The sequence below is a fragment of the Anolis carolinensis genome, chromosome 3 (genome assembly GCF_035594765.1).
Source record: "Anolis carolinensis isolate JA03-04 chromosome 3, rAnoCar3.1.pri, whole genome shotgun sequence".
Classification (NCBI taxonomy): domain Eukaryota; kingdom Metazoa; phylum Chordata; class Lepidosauria; order Squamata; family Dactyloidae; genus Anolis; species Anolis carolinensis.
In genome coordinates, this window is record NC_085843.1 from 229,593,859 (window position 1) to 229,617,367 (window position 23,509).

General features: G+C 39.1%; 1 protein-coding gene across 4 annotated transcripts in view; it reads left to right on the top strand.

The window, feature by feature from the left end:
• sh3pxd2a (SH3 and PX domains 2A) overlaps positions 1 to 23,509 on the top strand; it is a 304,174-nt gene that overhangs the window by 54,308 nt on the left and 226,357 nt on the right. For 3 of the 4 annotated variants that reach the window (XM_062976295.1, XM_062976293.1, XM_062976294.1), the window contains exon 3: positions 21,565 to 21,640. In XM_062976295.1, the coding sequence (XP_062832365.1) occupies positions 21,565 to 21,640 (76 nt within the window). Of the gene's footprint in view, positions 1 to 21,564; positions 21,641 to 23,509 lie in introns of those variants that run through there. The other variant, XM_062976298.1, reaches the window with a different exon arrangement.

Consider the following 23,509-nt stretch of genomic DNA (forward strand, 5'->3'; position numbering starts at 1 on the left):
GTTCGAACCCTGGTCTCCAACCACTGCACTGCCCTGGCTCTTGATGCTATGATACATCAAAATAATTACATTGAAATTGGGAAGAAATGTGCAAAATGTGTGCAGGTTCCTGTACACAGCACCGGATGGAAATTAGCTTCCAGTACACATTAGTTAAGATTTAGTGATTGGTCAAAGATCACCTAGTAATGTAATATTTGGGGGTCTGAATCTGAGACATTCCAGTCTTAATCTGACACTCTTAAATATTATCCTCCACAACTGTGACTCTTTGGGGTTATGTTTGTATAATGAAATATTGTATGTAATCAGAAATTAGTTTCATTTACAACTAAGACTGATTCTACAACCCCTGGAAAAATCCAGTGTAAAGGGCTCCAGAACTGCTTTGATGCAGCCCAGGAACATGAGCAGCTGGGCCAATGGCATATTAGGGCTTGCAAACAGCTCCCTCTGAGAAACTTGCTGGCAATGTCACTTTTCTGGTCACATGGCTAGGTGCCAGTAATGACATTACCAGAAATGCAATGTCTCCAACAGGGAGGGAACTGCTTTTTGGCGGTAAAACAGTGGTGGATCCATTTGGCAATATGGACAGTGGTCCAGCTGTCCATACTTCCCAAATCTCCAGCTTTGTGTCCTGTTGACTCAGATTAATGGCTGGATGCTGCTATTCTTCTGTGAATCCACCCATGCATCATATTGACTCCTTGCAGCAGCTCAACAGTGACTCAGTTTTTTTAAATCTCAGCTTGCTGTTGTATTTTTAAAAAACAAAACATATCAAGGAGCTAGATAGCTGTACTCACCTCCCCCCCCCCCCCATGCACTCCGAGCTAATCCAAATCCATCTTCAAAATGTAGATAGGATCCTCCTGGTTGCCATGTTTTGCATAATATTTACTAAAGTTATAATTAAGGTTTAGAATTGGACATTAAAATCAATATTCACTTGCTTACTATTCCTTTCTTCCTCTGCTATTTCCCCTGTGAAAAACCTGTAAGAAGTAGCGTGTCACATATTGAGATAGCCCCACATTTAACTCCGTATTGTCGATGCGATGGTAGGAATCAAACATCTGTCCAGAGGTGGTTGGTCTCAGTTCTGCCACTCCCAGCATTCATCCACATTGACTATGCCGGTTAGGACTTCAGGAAATTCCAATTCAACAAAATTTGGTAGATTGCATGATTTACACCCTTGTGTATAATGAAGTACTATGTCTCTTTAGGGTTTTACGCTACGACATTTTTAATTGGAGATGTCAAAGGTGGACATTCATTTGTGACCTGCTCAGTGAGACATTAAATGCATATTCATGGTATATTATTTAAAAACTAGTGGTATAACCATTTAAATCTGTTTTACTACAAATTTGTTTATATACCTGCTAACCTCTAATGTTACCATATCGTTTCTACATTTTGTTGGATTAAAATAGCCAATGGCTATGCTAGCGTATACCACAATCAATGTGTTAGCTTTTAAGATTCCACAATTCTTTTTCCTATTACAATAAATAATAATAATAATAATACAGTGAGCCCTTACTGTTCATTACGGTTTGGTTCCAGGGTTCATCATGAATATCAAGGTCCATAATACAAAATGGTGCTTTAAAATGATGTCACTTATACAAAATGGTAAAATCCAGGTTTGTTTTTTGGATTTTCTTTCCCCAATATTTTCAGGCCCTGGATGGTTGAATTCTTCAATGCAGAATCTGTGAATATGGAGGGCCAACTATTATAGTATTCAGCAGTAGTTCTGTGCAAGAACCTCATGCTGATATTCACTTAACATGTATGTTTTAAGTAAACAGATCTCTCAATTCAATTTCCTTGGCTTAATTGCATCAGGAAATGTGGGTGTGAAAATGAGATTAGGTAAAAGCAGATGGGCTCATAGTTTTGGTAGTTTCAGGCCAGGTATAATGCAGATCTTTGATGAAAGAAGAGGAATCCTGAAATTTCTGCACTTGAGATCTTCTGTGCTAACTGATGGCAATTTTTTACAGTCTTTGAAATTCACTGAATTCTGATTAAACTGCACAAAAATGCATGTCTGATCGGGTGAGAAGATGATGGGAGTCATGATATCATGGAGAAACCAAAAAGAAATTATTTACAAAAGTAAAGTTTGGAAAACCCTTTATGGCCTGTAGTCATGCTAGCAGGGGAATTTTGAAAGTCATTGCTAAGAAAACTGATGTTTCCGCTCTGCTGAAGTATTTTTTATAAAAGTTTATCTCCTTGTGGAGAGAAAAAGTGGCATATAAATAAACATAATAATAATAATAAAAGGGATGACAGATTGGTGATAGAATCTTAATAGTACAGTATAGCTAATGTAGTATTGATGGAGATGTCTTATACAAAAGCCCAAAGTTATGATACAAAGGGAAATTTCATACATACACAAAGAAGCAGGCAAATGGATATGCTTCTTCATTAAGTAACTAAGGCCTCCATCATCTGTAACTCTAGTCAACCTGGACAGGAGACATATGTTAAAAAGGCTGTGATGAGAAAGAAGGGGAAGATATTTTTCTTTTGGTATCTGGACTGTGTGGTTAGTAAGAAAAAACAGGCAGACAAAGGGAGATACATTTATAAACTTTTAAATGTTGGAGGAATGCTGGAGTAATACATGATATTTTTTCACATAAGTTGTAGAGTAAAAGGACAATTTCATTTATAAAGTGTAATCTTTGGGCATGTTTTTGATTGACAGGCCAAGATTTGTATTTTTATCATATATTTTCCATAATTATGACCTTCAAATGCTTTACTGCAATCTAATCTGTGTTATCTTCATAGCAATATTGCAAAGAAGGTTAGGCTAAGAGAAACGTATCAATATGACTGGTGCCTTTATTGAGTAACAAAGCAAGTTCCTGTTCCAAAGTGATTAGAACAGCAACAACATAACAATCACCACCAAAACGTAGCACATCAACACTGTGAATGACAAGAACCATCAGGGACTTGAACTTCATTTTCACCAGTCAAAATCTAATTCTATAGCCACTAAGCAGCATTATTGGTAGTTTATGGTTACACAAAAATCAAGCAATGCCACCTTTATTCAGTACTAGTCATACCTGTCATGTTAGCTTCATTAGGATGCAAGTCAGAGATGGTTGGAGGCCTCTCCCAGTTCTGGGCAAGTGTAAACAATACAAATATTTAGCTAATAATCAACTACAAAGACCACAAGGCAGGATGACACAAGCCTAACCCTAGATAAGGAAAGAGAATAGCTTGCAGAAACAGACCTAATAGGAGAACCAATAACTCTGCCAATTTTGTGGGAATAGAACACTTGCCAGAGCATGCGTGGTTAATAAACTCAGTTTTCATATAAAAACAAAAATAATATATGGGAAATATTCTTTTGTGATTAAAAGCTTGGAGCTTAAAATATGGACACCTCACCTGTGGAAAGGGTCTCAATCTGGAGATATCACACATCACAGTGGAATTGTAGGGGTTTTGGTACACCTGGAAATAATGAAAAAAGGCTGTAGGCTGGACTGTGAAATAGTCTGAGGCCTAAAGTTTTACCTGTGTCTCCTGCTCTGGTTAGTATAAGTTCCGCATCCCATATCCTAACAACCTGGGACCAGAAGTTTTACATATTTTGGATTTAGCAAATTATTTTCAAGTGCCTTCATACACATAATGAGGTATCTTGTAGATGGGACCCAAGTCTAAACATGTAATTAATTCATGTTTCACGTACAATTTATATATATAGCCTGACATGTGATTTTATACATAATATTTTAATACTTTTGTGCATGAAACAAGCTTGTGAACATTAAGCAGTCAGAAAGCAAAGGCGTTTCAGCCACCTTCATAGACAGGTTTTTTAAAGATTTTTTTTGGGTATTTTGGAATTCTGGAAAATAGACAAATGCTATTAATCTGTTCCGGCCAGCCAATCCCCCCCCCCCCAAATTTTTTGTTACATATATTTCAATAAGAAAATGTTCTTTATAAATAACAAATAATATATAAATACACATTCACATGGAACAATAAAAAGCAAGTTCAACTTTAAAATGGTAGAAGCACAAAGTTGTGGCAAAGAAGCACGAAGCATAAAGTGAAAAGGCAGAACCATCATTTTCTTCATACCGTACTTATTCCAGCCTTCCTTCCACTCTTGCTCTCTTTTCCTCTCTCTCCATGAAGCCAAACATATCAGGAATAAAAGCCACACAAAATCATCTAACCTAAAGTTCCTCAAAGCGGACAAGAACAAAGCAGACAACAATCTCCCAAAGCGGACAAGAGTATGAGGCATGGAGGCTGCTCCCTTGAAGCCCTGAAGCTCTGTACTCTTGCACTTGCGCTCCCTCCGGTGCTAGCTCTTAACTCAAAATGCTGTTCTTATGTCAAAACAAAATGTGAGCCGTGATGCTCTTAACTCAAATGCTTTTAAGTTGGGATACTCTTAAGTTGAGGTTCCACTGTATACTGTTATTTTGAGTGTCCTTTCTGGAGAGAAAAAGTGGGTTATAAATAAACATAAATATAAGCATAATAATAATATTTTCAGAAGGAGATGGATTGCAATTAGATTATTTCTGTGGCAACCCAGACACTAGTTTGTGTCATTTCCCCCCATTTCCATAAAGTTATATAGTAAAGGTAAAGGTTTCCCCTGACATTAAGTCTAGTCATGTCCGGCTCTGGGGGTTGGTGCTCATCTCCGTTTCTAAGCCAAAGAGCTAGCGTTGTCCATAGACACTTCCAAGGTCATGTGGCTGGCATAACTGCATGGAGTGCTGTTACCTTCCCACCAGAGTTGTGCCTGTTGATCTACTCACATTTACATGTTTTCGAACTGCTAGGTTGGCAGAAGCTGGGGCTAACAGTGGGAGCTCACTGGAAGCTGTCCAAAGTATAATTGTACTGAAAAGTTTCCCATGTTAAATGTTAGTTATTATAATTCAACCCATGCTTACTCTTAGGTGGGAAAGGTGCACCCCATGACGTTTTAGTTTGTCATTTTAGTTTGTCATTTTCGCAGTCCATAGTATCTGTATTTATTTACGTAGTTATTTAAAAGCTACCCAGGAAGCAAAATCATCTGGTTTATATATAAATTATAATGGAACAGTATAAAATAAGTTAGATTAAAGCATATTCAATCCAGCACTAGCATGTTATAAAGGCAGAAGCAGGGAGTGAATAGAGCTGAGATACATACAAAGATACATGGATCTATGACAGTGAATTTCCCATCTTTTATCAAGGGCACTGGCAAAACAAATTTCACTGCCCACCACTTCACATCTGATCTGGTCCCTGGAAAGCCACAGAGACTCAAAAAAGGCCTGGGTGTGTTAATCATTCCATTTGATCCTGGATTGCTGAGCTAGTTTTACTTTTCTGAGCAGCTGCTGTTTTCTTTAATTAGCACAGATGAAGGATTGGAGGGATGAGGTACCTGGGCCTCAAATACACTGCCTATGTTCCTATATTAAGTTTCCAACTGTTGCATATTGTTTGATGGAGGAAATGACAGATTCTCCATTTAACCTGGGCTGTAGGGCCGAACACTTCTCCATGGCATTCTTCTGTCATGGGCCATCCAGTCCAACCCCTGCCAAGAAGCAGGAAATCGCATTCAAAGCACCTCCAATAGATGGCCATCCAGCCTCTGCTTAAAATCCTCCAAAGAAGGAGCCTCCTCCACACTCCAGGGCAGAGAGTTCCTCTGCTGAACAGCTCTCACAGTGAGGAAGTTCTTCCTTATGTCCAAGTGGAATCTCCTTTCCTGTAGTTTGAAGCCCTTGTTCCGCATCCTAGTCTCCAGGTCAGCAGAAAACAAGCTTGCTCCCTCCTTTCTATCACTTCCCCTCACATATTTATATATGGCCATCATATCATAGGTTTTTTTCCCTTTCAATTAATAAAATAAGTTTGAGATTTCTAACTACTGTTTATATTTAATCCTGTTTTAATGTTTGCATATTGGTATATTTTAAATTCTATGCTAATGCTTTTATGTTAAGTCACTTTGAGTCCCCTTCAGGAGAGATAAAGTGGGGTATACATAGTAACAATACTAATACTAATAATAATCATTGGATACATACTATTATTTCTCTTACCTGCAAAGGATTGTGAAGCTACATGGGAAAAATCACATTTCACCATTGTTGCCTCCTGTATTTCCAAATTGGGGAAAATATTTTAGGGCTTCATAGAATGATAGAGTTAGAACAGACCTCGTAGGCCATCCAGTCCAACCCCCTGCCAAGAAGCAGGAAAATCGCATTCAAAGCATCCCCAATAGATGGCCATCCAGCCTCTGCTTAAAAACCTCCAAACAAGGAGCTTCCTCCACACTCCAGGGCAGAGAGTTCCTCTGCCGAACAGCTCACATGATCAGTAATCACCTCGAGTCCATCTGTGACCCCTTATCTTTCTAAAGGATTATATGAATCTTTTTTCACAACAACAAGTGTCTGAATATTGAAAGTCCCTTCCACAATTTAAGGGCAGAGATGAGGACCCTTATAGATTGGGTTGGAGAAGCATGTAGCAATGGACTAACCATGTTGTAAGCCAGTGTTTCTCAAATGCTGCTCCTCCAGGTGTTTTGGACTTCAGGTCCCACAATTCTTAACAGCTGATAAACTGGCTGGAATTTCTGGGAGCTGAAGTCCAAAACACCTGGAGGAACAGATTTGAGAAACAGTGCTGTAAACTGATAGCACTTTTATGTATGTGAAGCCACTTTCAAAATATCTCTTGCTTCCTCTATGTTACTTCTTAGGAGTTACATTTTGAAGTTTTGATTATGTTTTGGTTGTGATTCTTCAGTTTGACTCACAGAGGTAACATAAAATATTATCAGCATGTCGTGGAAATACGTTGGCATGTACTATGTAGCGTCTGATTAATTATGGTTTGGAGAGAAGAGGATATTCAGAAGGATGCTTCCTACACGTTACAATCATGATGAAAGTTTTACATTCCTGATGATTGACAATCAGGCTGAACAAACAGAAGACAGTTTGTTTACTGTAAGGCATTATAGGATGTAATCAATTACCAGAGAAGGTCTATAGTTCTCCCACACTCATATACAGTAGAGTCTCACTTAGCCAACATTCGCTTATCCAATATTCTGGATTATCCAACGCATTTTTGTAGTCAATGTTTTCAATACATTGTGATATTTTGGTGCTAAATTCGTAAATACAGTAATTACTACGTAGCATTGCTGCGTATTTAACTATTTTTTCTGTCAAATTTGTTGTATAACATGATGTTTTGGTGTTTAATTTGTAAAATAATAATCTAATTTGGTGTTTAATAGGCTTCTCCTTAATCTCTCCTTATTATCCAACATATTCGCTTATCCAACAATACTAGGCTGGATAATGCAGTTTCCTCATTCGTGGTTTGCAAAAGGTATCTCAACTGAAGCTTTCTCACCAATCCTTGTTTCACAACCAACCAAATTTTTCAAAATCCAGTTATTACAGAAACAGGAAGTGAGGTGAAATCACCTGAACAGGTGCACACAGACAGCAAAACAAACATTACAGGGTGTTGACCCTTTCCTATGCGATCCAAAGCTAATATATGTATATATTTAGCTGGAGCTGCACTGAAAAAAATGTACCTGTTCTGACTTATATACAAATGTAATGTAAGAACAAATCTACAGAACCTATCTTGTTCATAACTTGACAGCTGCCTGTATATACTTTGTGTTTTGTTGTTCTGATGAGCACCTTCACTTAAATTAGTTTTTTTGCTTCTCGTTTACCACTTGAGGACACAGAAATAATTCCTAGCATTGTGGACATCAACTATGGTCAGTTCCATCCAATGTGGCCAGTTAGAAGGGATTGCGGGAACTGAAGTTCAAAGCGTCTCCAACCCTCCAGGTCTCAACAACATAACCACAATATTGTTTATATCAATAAAATTCAAAAGCTTCTTCCTCTCTTACAATTGACAGCAGTTTAGTATCAGCCATCCCTTATGAAGGACTCTCTGTTTCTTGGAATGAGTGCTCTGTATCAAATAATTGCTATAAGCAGATCAATGAAAACAAGTAGCAGAACTAGCTGCACCCTAATATTCCAAGATATTGGCCACAAGGTACTAGTTCCCAAGCCTCCATTTACCTCACTCTTTTGACTCAAATTAGATGATAGAAAAAAACAAAACAAAAAGGGAGATGCTCTGCTATATTTCAGCAGAAGGAATTAGTATTCCTTATCTTCGAAAATGCTATGAGATTAATGGGGTCACCATAAGTTCACAGTCAACTACATGCACACATTCATTCCAACATTCCGGAATGTTGGAATCGTAATGTTGGTGGGCAGGAAAAGAGATTTAAAGATGGGCTTAAAACCAACCTTAAAAACTGTGGCATAGACACTGACAACTGGGAAGCCCTGGTCCTTGAGAGCTCTAATTGCAGGTCAGCTGTGACCAGCAGTGCTGAGGAGTTCGAAGAGGCATGAATGGAGGGCTTAAAGGAGAAACGTGCCAAGAGGAAAGCCCGTCAAGCCAACCCTGACCGGGACTGTCTTCCACCTGGAAACTGCTGTCCTCACTGCGGGAGAACATGCAGATCAAGAATAGGTCTCTTCAGCCACCTAAGAACCCACCCCCAAGGCACCAAAGATGGAAGACAATCCTCCTCAAACTATGAGGGATCGCCTAAGTAAGTAAGACATGCACACACTGACACAGAGAGCTTTGCAGGTCAAGTTGTGTTGCACTTTGCTATTGGAAGAATTGGAGCATGATTCTCAGGAAACTTTGGCATTGCAAGGTAGTTCTACCCATTGCTTTGTCAGCCAAAACTGCGCAAGAAATCCATTTTCTTTGATAGACTTGGGTTTCCTGCTTCAGAGCGACAGGATATATTCTGATATTCTAAGAGGAGGATGGAAACATATCCCTGGCAAGATACTGAGAAGCCAGTGGAGATGAATTTTACTACTATTGAGGCATTTCACAAACAAACCTCTAAATAAAGTGGATGAACCACTGGAGATGTTTTGTTTAAATATCTGAAATGACAGACTGTCATCTGAATACAATTAGAGGTGATTGCTTGATTTCCACTATTGATATCTAAGAGAAGTGTTAACTAATATCTGCCATTTCAGACATGGCTGTAATCAACAGTGGAGATGGTGTGCCATGACCCACAAATACCTCTTTATATGGTGAAGAGTGTGTAAGTGATCTTTAGGTAGTGGCTTGCAGTTTGTACTATCATAGGTAAAGGTAAAGGTAAAAGTTTTCCCCTGACTTAATGTCCAGTCGTGTCCGACTCTGGGGGGTTGGTGCTCATCTCTGTTTCTAAGCCGAAGAGCTGGCGTTGTCTTTAGACGCCTCCAAGGTCATGTGGCCAACATGACTGCATGGAATGCCGTTACCTTCCCACTGGAGCGGTACCTATTGATCTACTCACAGGTTGGTAGAAGCTGACAGCGGGCGCTCACTCCACTCCCTGGATTCGAACCTGCGACCTTTCGTTCAGCAAGTTCAGCAGCTCAGCGCTTTAACACGCTGCACCATCGGGGGCTCCTTGTACTATTATAGTCACCCTTAGTTAAATAAAACTATTTTTGCTTGGTGTAAGGAACTTTCCATTGAGATAGCATAAAAGACTCATCCAAAGTCTAGCTGAAACCAAATCTGCCCAGACTCATGTTTTGCCTCCATGTGGAATGGAATGGCAGTATCTCTCTCTCTCTCATGTCCAGTTCTCTGTCTTGTCTGTCATATCACTGATTTGTGTGTGTTCATTAACCAAGACCTATACTCGAAGCGAATGAGGATTCCAATCTCCTGTTAGTCTTGATTTCCCAGAGGTACTCTTCAATTCCAGATAAAAAGACAGAGAGAAAGCTATCTCTTTCTACTCCCAGGCAGATGCACTGTCTGTACGTTTCATGTTCTGTTTTGCTATGCCAATACTAATCTCCCAGGCTCCAAGTCTGGGTAAAATTTCAAAGCCTGCCTCTATCTGCTTGCTATCTTCAGTTTGCCATTTCACTTTTGGAGAAGGCTTATAGAAATAAACATGTCTGTATCCCAGCACCTGTCAAAAGATTTGCTTGGGGCTTTAGGATGGTGGCTGTTTGTAGTTTTGGTGGTTTGGGAGGTACAGTCTTCAATGAGGTTAACCTGCAACCAGGAATGTTGTTTGTGTATGCTTTTGTTTTGTGGCAATTTTTCACATCAGAAATAATGGTCCAAGATGTTTTGCTGCCTGAACAGAACCAAAAAGCTTACCTCCCCACCCCTCTTTTAAGTTGCATTGCACTCCAAGGCTTCCCAGGTCAATTAGCAGTGAAGGGAAAAATTCCACAAGTCTCTCTCTGAAAGGGGGAAAAACACAAATTAATTTTGCTAACACAGCCACCCCTCCAGCTTCACAGGGGTGAGTGGTACAACCTTACCCATATCTCCGGAAAAATAATGGGAAAATGATGAATATCTCTAGGGGGAATGGGGCACTGCTGTTGGCGGGGAGGTGATCGTCATGGTCCAGGGGTAACTGAAGTGGTGCTTGTGGACAGCTTTTTCTCTTCCTGTGTAATGCAAGTACCTGTTTCACCTGGGCAAAGGAAGGGCGGTACAGGAGAAACAGAAACACATGGCATGCCTGGCTCCCTGCCCACTGACCTCCTGAGGATGGAGCTGCTGTGTGAATGTTCACAAGGCAGCTCCAGCTTTGGGAGGAATCTGTGAGAATACAAGCTCCTGAATAAAGGATAAGTCAAAGACACATAGACATTTTATTTACATATAGCTTTATTTGTAAATGCATAAGGTAAAGGTAAAGGTTTTCCTCTGACATTAAGTCTAGTTGTGTCTGACTCTGGGGGTTGGTGCTTATCTCCATTTCTAAGCTGGGCCACACATTGTCCATGGACACCTCCAAGGTCATGTGGCCGGCATGACTGCATGAAGCTGCGTTACCTTCCCACCAGAGCAGTACCTATTGATGTACTCACATTTGCATGTTTTCGAACTGCTAGGTTGGCAGAAGCTGGGGCTAACAGTGGAAGCTCACCCTGCTCCCAGGATTGAACGACTGACCTTTCGGTCAGCAAGGTTAGCAGCTCAGTGGTTTAACCCATTGCACTACCAGGGGCTCCTGTAAATCCATAGACTTCATCAATGTAAATATAATCCATCTTAAAGGAATCTTAGATATAGGTTGTTCATGATTTGGTGCTACATTAGTCATGCCAGTAAGTAGAACAAGGCAATTACTTCAGGTGGCAGATCTTGGGTTGCAACATCATGATGTTGGAATTAGTAATAAAATTCTGAATTTAATGTTTATTTAAAGATGTGTGTAAAACCTTCAGAAAATAATCCATAGTTATCTTCTGCATATAAGCAGCATCTGTTGTGTGCTTAAGGCTGTGATCGTTGACTGTTGTAGCAATCCTCTATTCGTGGCTAAATATAAGTTGGTGTGTTTTAGTTCTATGGACACTGTATTTGTTTATCTTGTTATCTCAGTCAAATTTGCCCCTTCCTCTCTAATGAAGCAAGATAGCTTTGTAACAGCTGAGCACTGAACCCTACCCATGAAATATCTTTCCTCTGTAGTGATACACCCAGCTAGTGTCATGGTTTCCTAACAACCAGTTTTGTTTGGGTGGAAGGCAGCTGGCATCCTGTTTCCAACTTCCTTTTTCTTTCCAGGACCCACCTTTTCTGTCCAGGTTCAGGGCTGCAATCCTATTCACCCTAACTTGGGAAAAACACCCTAAATATATATTTTTTCAGATTTTCACTGGAACATTTGGATTTTGCTAGGACATTTTATATTTGTGAAAGTAAGAAGAATGAAAGAAGAAACAACGAATTAATTAGGGGCAAGTCTAAGACTTACTTATGTATTTCCTTTATGCTGTGTCTATTTTACAGTATAGAGGAATTCAAGACAGTGTGTTTGAGATTCTTCTCATCACCCTTTTATCAATTCCTTGTGAAGTGTTGATAAAATTCAGGATCTAAGAGCTGAGTTTTAATTTGAAAAGACAATTGAGGACATCTTTCTATTTGTTTTGGGAGGATCAAAGCAAGCCAGGTGTGGCCAAAATCCAGTCCTCTGAGATATTGCTGCTAAGTATCTGTCCCAAGGTCATCCAGTGAGTATAATGTCTGAATGAGAATCTTAATCTAGATGTCTCCAGTTTAACATGCACCATAATGGACAATGAACGTGACTTAACAGAAACTGATTTGAATTAGAGAACTGTGAGAAGGAAACAGTCAAACAGATACTAGGTCTCTCTCTCTCTAGAGCAGGGGTCCCCAAACTTTTTAAACAGAAGGCCAGTTCGCTGTCACTCAGACCGTTGGAGGGCCGGACTATAGTTGACCATCCAGCAATAATAATAATAATAATAATAATAATAACAATTATTATTATTATTATTATTATTATTATATTGTATAACACAGCAAACAAGATAGACATGCTGGATTTCATATCACAAAATCACAAGTCGAACACTTCCCAATTAGGGAACGTTTATTGATATTTAGGGATGTGCATGTTCATTTCAATTATTCCTCAATATTTTGCTAATTAATATAGAGCCAGTGAAAATTGATTCTATACAAACTTTTCAGTGCCAAAAGAATTATACTTCAATATTTGGAATATAATTTTCCTCTGCCTGTGATCCAGTTACAACACTGGAAACAATGTGTATATGAAATTTACAAACTGACTTATATTTATATTGTGTTCCACTTTTATAGCAACCTATCACCATTGTTGGCATTGCTTTTCTCTTACAGTGTTTTTATTTTTTCTGCTTTTGTTAAAATTTGTTATGAAAAATTGAAAAGCCATAACATTAACCCCTTTAAACACTGAGCATTAACTGAAAACATAGAAAAAGATGGACCCTTTTCACATTACGCAATTATAGTGCTACAATTAACTGCCCTGTCAATGTCCCATGGGATCCTAGGATGATCAGTTCAGTGCAGGGTATTTAAAATTCTTTGTCAGAAGTTCTGATGTTCACCCCACTTATTTGTCCTGCCTGTCTGGAAGCGCCCTTAGAGTGTCCTGAATTAGAAAATGTTGGGTGGAATGGTTTTGAAATAGCAGCATGTGTCAATACACATATCCGCCAACAGGTCAATACTTTTTTGCAAGCAGGCAGTCAGAGAAGAATAAGGGGCATGATACTGGGGAGGTTGTGCGTGGGATTTGGGGTGTGTGTGTGTGTGTATATTTTTAAATGCATTTTAATTGCATTTATTGTATTTTAAGAGTATTATTTATAATAATTTATAATAATAATAATAATAATAATAATAATAATAATAATAAGATAATATGAGAAATATAATAAGAGAAATTATTTCTGTTTTTCACCCATGAAAATCATGGATGTACCAAAATAGAAAACTTAAGAGAAGGCCAGAGATGTTGCCCAAATCCATTCAGCTGGTTCTAAGACCTACAAAATGATCAGGATAGAAAACAGCAGAAATAAAAATCCTGACTGTGTTGCCTTAAGACCTCTGTTCTTTGAAACTATTGCCTGGCTGTGGTCTGCAGACCTGTGAAACATAGCTTTCCAAAAGCCAAGAGATGGCTTACGCTTGCTGCTGCCCATCTCTTCGCTAGAAAGATAAAGAGCCTTTTATCTGGAATCCTGGGTGGAATCCCTCTCTTCACATCAAGGGAAAGATACATGTTTGGAAGAGTAAAGAGCATTTTTCAGCCAAGCCAGCTCAAGGTTTTATGAGTAAAAAGGGGAGGTTGAGAGTGTGTGGGGGGGACCTTGTTCCATCTTGTCATCAAAATTGATGGTTTACTTTGGCAGACTCTTTTTTAAGTTATGATTCAGCCAGCTAGTAGAATCCCATGTGGCCATTACTGGATACCATTTCAGTCAGAAGTGCCAAACGCATGTTTCTTTGTGTTCAAAGCTATTATGCCCTAATTCTGGTGTCAGCTGTGGTTGGGCTGTTCAGTTTGACAGATATGACAGTACAGATCACATAAACATATTTAAAGTCTAAAATATGAGAGGGCTTTTTCAAAATGCCTCATGATTCTTTATGAGTATACGCATTGTTATTGCTGTTGTATATTAGTGCCAGCAGAAAAAAAATTACACTAAATTTGTCCATGCATGGAAGAAAATTACCTCAACATGGTATTGTTGATTGATTGATTGCAGGGTCAGGGTCAAACTAGATTAGCAATTGTATGAATACATTGGATTTTGTTGGTTTATTGTTTAAGGGATAAACAGATACTGTTTTAGTGGTTTGGGTGGATTTTTGGTTTTGGTGGATTTTTGCTGGCTTCATAAGGTCCCCAGTCTATATCAAGCCACTGATTCTACTGGAAATTCCTGACACCTGGACCACCTTAACAGCATCCACCCAAACATCCAATTCACCATGGAAAAAGAAAAGGAAGGAAAACTGCCATTTCTAGATGTTCTGGTCATCCGCAAACCCAATCAACAATTGGGCCACACAGTTTACAGAAAACCTACACACACAGATAGATACCTTCATAAAAACTCCAACCATCACCCAAGTCAAAAAAGAAGCACAATCAAAGCCCTGACAGATGGTGCACAAACAGGGCCGGTCGAACGTAGAGGCCACTGAAGCGGCTGCTTCGGGCGCACGCCGAGAGGGGCGCTGTCAAGATGCATGCGCACAGCTCAGATCGCCCTTTTCGCCCGAAGTTGCTGGACGCAAGCGCAGTTCGGCCGGCCGATCTGCGCCTGCGTCCAGCAACTTTTCGCCCAAGGCTTCTGGACACAAGCGCAGATCGGCCGGCGAACTGCACTTGCGTCCATAAGCCTTGGACGAAAAGGGAGATCTGAGCGAAAGACAAGAGGGATCCTCTCTCCTCTGCAGGAGTCTACCGGATACCATGCAGCTGTGGACAAGTCTACATAGGGACCACCAAACGCTGCACCCAAACAAGAGTCAAAGAACATGAAAGGCACTGCAGACTAATTCAACCAGAGAAAACAGCCATAGCAGAGCACTTGATGAACCAGCCTGGACACAGTATATTATTTGAGAACACAGAAATGCTGGACCACTCCAACAACTATCATGTCAGACTACACAGAGAAGCCATTGAAATCCACAAGCATGTGGACAACTTCAACATAAAGGAGGAAACCATGAAAATGAACAAAATCTGGCTACCAGTATTTAAAAACTCCAAAATCAAAACAGTAGATGGGAACCAACACTCTGAGGGCAGAGGAGCCCCAAGGATGGCTAATGACTGAACAAAGGATGCCCCTCAGGCAAGAGACAAAACCTTTCCAATGCTAATTAGGGTGATTAACTGAAACATTAATGCTGGCTTCCCAGTGACAAAGGACTCTTGTCAAACCCTGGACAGATATATATATATATATATATATATATATATATATATATATATATATATATATATTCCTTTTCTTGCCTAATTTATCCATGCCTCTGAGGATGCCTGCCATAGATGTGGGCAAAACGTCAGGAGAGAATACTTCTGGAACATGGCCACACAGCCCGAAAGACATACAACAACCCTGTGATCCCGGCCATGAAAGCCTTCGACAACACAATTCCTGCCAAGTTTGTAAACAATACACTATGATTGCAATGAGTGAAAATATGTTAAAAATTACTTAGTTTAGATTTTCTTTTGAGTATGTATCAAAGTATAATGCTGTATATAAGGTAATTTGGAATATGGGGATTTCTTTGAGGAAAAAAAAATGAGCCAGTCAGTATATCACATAAGGTGATTTGTGTGGAGGTTCCTAAAAACATGATCTTTCTCCACTGTTGGAACAGATCACAGAAGGATTCCCTCTGATTTGACTGGTGTTATCTCTGGGATGTATTATTTTTCTTTTTCATAATTTTTGTAATCAGAGCCATCATGATAATTAAAAATAATGAAATCTGCCCCATAAATGTTCTTCTTTTTTATGTGACATTGTTCCTGCTTAACTTTTTATGTGTATGTCAGGAGCAACTTGAGAAATTGCAAGTTGCTTCTGGTGTGAGAGAATTGGCTGTCTGCAAGGATATTGCCCAGGGGATGCCTGGATGTTTTTGATGTTTTTACCATCCTTTTGGGAGGTTTCTTTTGTGTCCCCACATGGGGAGCTGGAGCTGACAGAGGGAGCTCATACATGCTCTCCCCAGGTTGGATTCGAACCAGCAGCCTTCAGGTCAGCAACCCAATCTTCAAGTCATCAGTCCTGTCAGCACAAGGGTTTAATCCACTGCGCCACCGGTGGCTTAACTATAATGTTATTCTTTTTGTTCATGCCAGTGTGACATGTTTACGTTTGACCCACTACGTTCATGAACAGAAACAAGTTAAGGAAAATAAGACTCCAAACCTGAATATCGGGCTTAACATTTGGAAGTACAATTTTGTGGTGAAAACTCTGCCTTCCCAATATTAATAGCATTGACTTTGTGCCTGTTCTTGACTTAAAACACACCCTGGATATACTTGACTTTCAGCAGCCTAAGTCCTTTTTTTCAATGTTGGTTCAAATCAGGAAATAAAGGCTGGTCAAGTTCAGGCAGTGAATTGGGACGTAGGGGAAAGATTTCCGGCCATATTTATGCCACTGTTTATAATCAGCATTTGCTCTGTGCCCTACTTTGGATGAATATTGATAGCTCTGGATAGTAGTAGCAAAATTAATTGGCTTGCAGTGCTGCCCCAGTTTTGTTTATTTTTTGTTTAGACTTCATTCTTCAATATTGCTATTCCAAGAGTTACTGGCAACACCAGTAAAATAACACAATGAAATCATGAAACAGAATCATGTAAAAGCAAGCAATCAAAAACGTTGGTCAATTAAAATGCAAACAAACAAGAGCAAAAGCTCAAGATGATTGAATTGCTGCTGTACTGAATTAGGTCATGTGGAGAAAGATAGCCTTTGAATAAATGAAATATCAGGCGGCTACAAGCTCACTTGTCACCAATGTGTGTTTGCAAGATTTCTTGCACCCCTTAAGTGAGCAGTGGGTGATTTCTGCATATTGAGTTTCTTATTCAGCTGTCAGCCTTGGCTAAATTTTAGCTGAATTTGCTCCCATGCTGTAACGCATAGACATACCACATTTATTCTGACATTGTATTTTCCTCCCTTTCTCTGAATCTTTAAAACTTCCAAACTTCTTCTGTTTGCTGACATTCATTGTCAGCCTGGTTCACTTGTCTCTCTGTTTCACTGATGGAAGATGTTGGGTTTGTTGCATCTGTTCAACTGATATCCGCCCTGTGGGTAAACAGTGCTTAGCTGTACGCCTTGCCACCACCTTGATGTGGTTAGAAAAAGCCCACATGGGCCAAACTAGCCTGCCTCCAAGAATAGCCCTAGGAATGTGTCTGTCTCAGTGCTGGCTACGACGAGTCAATCAGTCTTGGAGTAAAACAAGATATGACATGCCTTCCTGGCTTAAAATACAGTGACAGCAAAGCCTGGAATTGAGCTATTGCTTCATTCTCCATTGAACAAAGGTAATCTTACCCCTGACTAACCTTAGACAGCCTGAATTCTGTCTACAGGAAAACAAAACATCTCTTTAAAAAAAATCACACACACACACGCCTCCATCCACAGGCAGAAAAGCAGAGTGTCTAAAACAGGGGTCCCCAAACTAAGGCCCGGGGGCCGGATGCGGCCCTCCAAGGTCATTTACCTGGCCCCCGCCCTCAGTTTTATAATATAATAATAATAATAATAATAATAATAATAATAATAATAATAATAACAACAACTTTATTTTTATACCCCGCCCCATCTCCCCGAAGGGACTCGGGGCGACTTACATGGGGCCAGGCTCGATAAAACAAACAAAACAGTAACAAAGCAATTAAACAATTATCCCGGTAAAAAACATCAACATCAATAAAAACAATCATTAAAATCAACATTATAAAATCAATATAATATTTTATATCAGTTTTAATAATACAATATATTGGATATACATATAATATTGATGATAATCATATGTTATACAATATAATACTAGTAGTAATACCATATAATAATATTAATTATATGTTATATATTACATATTATATAATAGTATAGTGGTATAGTTCAATATAGTAATATATAATGCTAATATTGTGTTACACTTTCCATTGAAATTCTAATAGGTTTATGTTGGTTAAAATTGTTTTCATTTTTAAATATTGTATTGTTTTTTCATTGTAGTTGTTACACTACAAATGTGCAGTATGCATAGGAATTTGTTTGTATTTTTTTTTTCAAATGATAATTCGGCCCCTCAACAGTCTGAAGGATTGTGGACCGGCCCTCTGCTTCAAACGTTTGGGACCCCTGGTCTAAAATATATTAAACCCCCAACTTCTTTCTTCATAATGGTGACTTACAGGTTCTTTCTTTACTACCTGTATAAGTATATTTTTTCTTCCATGCTGATGCTAAGGTGGCAATTGGACCCCTGGGAAGATATCTTTTCTGAAGAGAAAAAATGCTTTGAAAATCTTAATGGATATAGTGGCATAATAATAATAATAATAATAACAACAACAACAACAAGCAGAGGCATAACACTGTTGCTCAGATGATTCATTGGAACTTGTGCCAAAAATACCATCTGCCTGAGACAAAGAACTGGTGGGATCACAAACAGTCTAGACTCAATCTTATATTGGTATTAGAATTATACAGTAAAGTATTACACTCCTTCTCTAGAGCAGTTGTTCTCATTCTGGGTTCCCAGATGTTTTTAGCCTTCAGCTCCCAGACATCCTAACAGCTGGTAAACTGGCTGGGATTTCTGAGAGTTGTAGGCCAAAAAACATCTAGGGATCCCAGGTTGAGAACCACTGTCCTAGAGTATCTATTTAACCTTATCTATACATCAGCATTTGATTGAGTATTAAATTCCAAGTTTCATCAAGAAAGGAGTTTGGGTTATCAGCAATTACTTGGCAGCAGCTGTAGAGATGAGCCAGCTTTGCTGAGAGCTCCTCCCTTGTTCTCTCATTCAATCCAAAGAGGGATCTGCAACAAGATAAAAGCCATTACTACTCTACCTGTTTCAGCTAGTGTACATATTGGGGTTTATTTTCTCTCCCAACAAATTGATGTCTCCTTTTCTTTTCTAAAATTGCAAAGGTGTTTTGCTGGCATTAGGCCAGTAACCTCGTACTGTCAGGATTGTTTTTATTCTAACTAGGTTATTACCTTCATCTTATCTTTGTTTATATTTAGGTTGGCTCCTTTCCTGGAGCAAACGTGTTTATTTTCATAACAGGCTACTCTGCAATACCTCTCCACAGCTCCGAAAGTTTAAAGGAGGCAAATAGAAAACTTCCAGTTGTGCAACTTGTACAGCTTGTACAACTGGAAATGCTCTCGGAGTCTCTTAAACATCAATAAAAAGGAAAGTTGATTGTAGCCCTTGGTGGTTGGCAACTAAGCTTGGGGACAATTTTTTAATATTAGAAAATTACTCCCGTCTAGTGGAAGGGGGTTGCAATAAACCAGTGGTTCTCAACTTGTGGGTCCCCATGTGTTTTGGCCTACAACTCCCAGAAATCCCAGCCAGTTTACCAGCTGTTAGGATTTCTGGGAGTTGGAAGGCCAAAACATCTGGGGACCCACAGGTTGAGAACCACTGCAACAGACAAAGCCCATGGTAACTTTAATAGCCTATAGGGAAAGGGCCTGGAAGCATCATTTGACCTTTTGAGTAAAAAAATGGATTAGGGTTTAAGCACATTGGCTTATGGAACACTGATCATGAGTTAGCATGTTAATATGTAGTTAGTGTGTAAGAGAGACAAGATAGAGATAGGGACAGTCCAACTGAAGTTTGGGGTGTTGTGTGGTTTCCGGACTATATGCCAGTGTTCTAGCAACATTTTCTCCTGATGTTTTGTCTGTATCTGTGGCTGGCATCTTCAGATGATGCTTCTGAAGATGCCAGATCATCTGAAGATGCCAGCCATAGATGCAGGCGAAACATCAGGAGAAAATGCTGCTATAACATGGACATTCAGCCTGGAAACCACACAACACCCCAGTGATTCTGGCCGTGAAAGCCTTCAACAATACAAATGAAATCTCTTTCAATCCACCTTGCTCAGGTATTAAGCAGTCCTTTCTACATTGCCAGCTTCAAAGTCTTCAGTTAAAGTTTCATAGGTTCACACATACCACACTAAATGTTACAAGCCAATTTCATTTCAGAGATTTACTGGATTCTGCATAAGCCATTGTTCATAATATCATAGATAAGTGGTTCTCAACTTGGAGTCCCCAGGTGTTTTGGCCTACAACTCCCAGAAATCCCAGCTAGTTTACCAGCTGTTGGGATTTCTGGGAGTTGAAGGCCAAAACATCTGGGGACTCACAGGTTGAGAACCACTGCCATAGGGCTATTCTAGTTCTCAGAACTATCAGCAAGGAGGTCCAGCCACACCCACACATCCATGCAGTTCTGGAAAAGTTTGACCTGACATGTATGCATCCATTGCTGGGGGAATTCTAGGAGTCACAACCCCAAAATACAAGTTTTTCAGGTTGCACTCCAGTGTTCCTACCCAACCCCTTTCATCCCACCCAGCAATTTCATATATTTTTTGTTTCATTATTTGATTTGTCATGGTGCTTGAAAAGAAAAGCAGCCCTTGCAAAATCTTTTTGAAACTCAGCAATTTACCCTGCTGAGCATTTTCCCTCCTTCTGCCTTAATACGTTCAATATTTGTATAGATTAAATATTTATTTGTTCTGATAGGAAAAACGTTTAGCCAAATGTTCTATATATTATGTATGTAATGTACTCCATTTGCTGTGACCGCACACTGAGCTAAATTTGCAGACAGTGTGTGGTCAATGAGGAAGGGAGAGTATTTGAGAAAGGTTGATACAACCTTCCACTTTGGAAGAAACTCATTTTGTTCCAACAAAGTTCCAGGGATTACAAGAAGAGAGCATTTCCAGATCCCCAGGAATCTCCTTCTGCTTCATATATTCCTGTCCATCAAGAGACATGGGGAAGCATAGTAATGTGGGGGAGTTAGGTGAGGCCTGCCAACAACCACATCTGATACTCACTGAAATAACCTCTCTGGTGATTGTGAAGCAGCAGTTCTCACCAGGTGGGTGGTCTGTCTTGGAGAGTAGGTGGACCCTCCATGATTGCAACACAGAACATAGATTAAGGTCAAGTCATTTACTCATTATTTGTCTATGTAAAGTACAGATTAGCTAATTGGGAATTGCAGAATGCCAGACTTTGGTTTTATCCCAATTCTGATGTAATTCTTCCTCTTCGGAAACCTGTCTCTCTTCATAAGAGTTCACCGAAAATATCGTTCAACTCTATTTTCAGCCCTTAATCACAGCTGTAAATTTCTTGATTTGTTTCAGTGGGGAATAATCAAAGAAATAGACCATGATGATGCAAGCGAAGGAGTGGAAAAAAAGAGGTGATGGACTGTTGTTCACACTAAATATTTCTTTTGCAGATGCAGCTTCTGGATAAATTCCCTATTGAAGGAGGCCAGAAAGATCCCAAGCAGAGAATCATCCCCTTTCTCCCAGGTAACAATCTGTAGATGAAATTGAATACAGTAGAGTCTCACTTATCCAACATTCGCTTATCCAACGTTTTGGATTATCCAATGCATTTTTGTAGTCAATGTTTTCAATACATTGTGATACTTTGGTGCTAAATTCATAAATACAGTAATTACTACGTAGCATTACTGCATATTGAACTACCTTTTCTGCCAAATTTGTTGTATAACATGATATTTTGGTGCTTAATTTGTAAAATCATAAGCTAATTTGGTGTTAAATAGGCTTCTCCTTAATCTCTCCTTATTACCCAACATATTCACTTATCCAACGTTCTGCCGGCCCGTTTATGTTGGATAAGTAAGACTCTACTGTACCTTCATAGACAGTGGATTTTAACATTCCTTGAGAAAACAAGTACACTGCTGTACATGTATTGAATTTAGGCAGGGTCCTTGAAATAATGTAAATATCTGTTGTTCAAGAAATCTGCAAACATTTAGAAATGGAATGAGGTATATTGCCTGCTCTAAGAAGTATTTCTGTCATCAACCCATTTGGAGTAAGGGGAAAACCTTTACCTTTACCTACCATTATGCAATGTCTGTTATTATGTTTTTATAATACATTATCTGCAAAGCAAAATATTGATTACTTGGAAGTTTTGCATCATAATTTCGTTCTTCAAATATATATTAAACACATATATTTAGTCAGGTTTTGTCCACTTTGGCTGACAGCTGCATTCTACAGTTTAGGTAGATTTTTTCCCCAGTGATTGAATCTGGGATCTCCTGCCTGCTAACCATAGTTCTGCCACTGAGATACAAACTTTTTAAAATGAGTAGATTGTAGTACTTTTCTTGTGACTAAAGGCTGGAGGATTTATAAATTTTTACTGTAGAAAAATGAAAAAACACATCTGGAAGTAGGGGAAGAGTAGACATGGTAGATATTTAGTGAATTGTGAATATAGATTGAAATTGTCACTTTTTGTCACTAGAAGATTCCTTTTCCCAGTAAAAAATGATCCTGTACCTACAAAATACTGTTCTTATTTTTTCTTCCTAGCATTAATGATGGAGTTGAGAAATCAGTGGAAGTTTGGTCTATCGGCACCTCCATGTTCAGAAACAGCATGACATTAAGTACTAGCAATGAAGGTGTACCTGGCAATAAGAGAGAATAGCAGTAGACCTTTTTGGCTTTGTTTTGGTTTTTCCAGAAGCCTTAGCTGCGCTACATACTGTGATCTTAAACATTTCTAAGGGTTTTCATTTTCAGAAAAGACAAGAAATGGAAGGATATCACCATAGTTGCATTACAGTGTCTCTCTTGAAGTAAACTGCATGCATACTTTCCTGAATTGTGTCCTGCATGAGAAAAAAAATGAGAACTGAAGGATTTTGCTCTATAATTGTTTCCAATATGAGCATGGTGATAACTGTAGAATACAAATTCAAAAATGCAGATGAGCAGCTGAGGTCACTCTCTCTCCATATGTGGAACCTTTATCTTGATGAGAGAGCAAAAGGAATGAATGTGACTGTCCACATTACATGGGAGCCTGTGCTTTGACATGTTCTGACACCAGGGCATTGTGGAAAATTTGGTTGGAAAGCTTAAATCAGTATAAGGCTGCATATACAAGTCCATATTTGAATTTTGATTCTTATTAGAATTTTAATTATAATGAATGAACACACATGTGATGGCACGCCCGAGCCTTTGGGAGAACAAAGATGTCTGTCTTTACTTGGGGGCTATCTGTATACCTTCTGTTAAGATCAAGACCCTTAATATGCAGAGACACTTTAGGCAAGATGAAAGTTAACCAAAACAAGTTTACTGAAAATAGGATGAACAAAGGGCTAACTTCACCCAGGACTATTG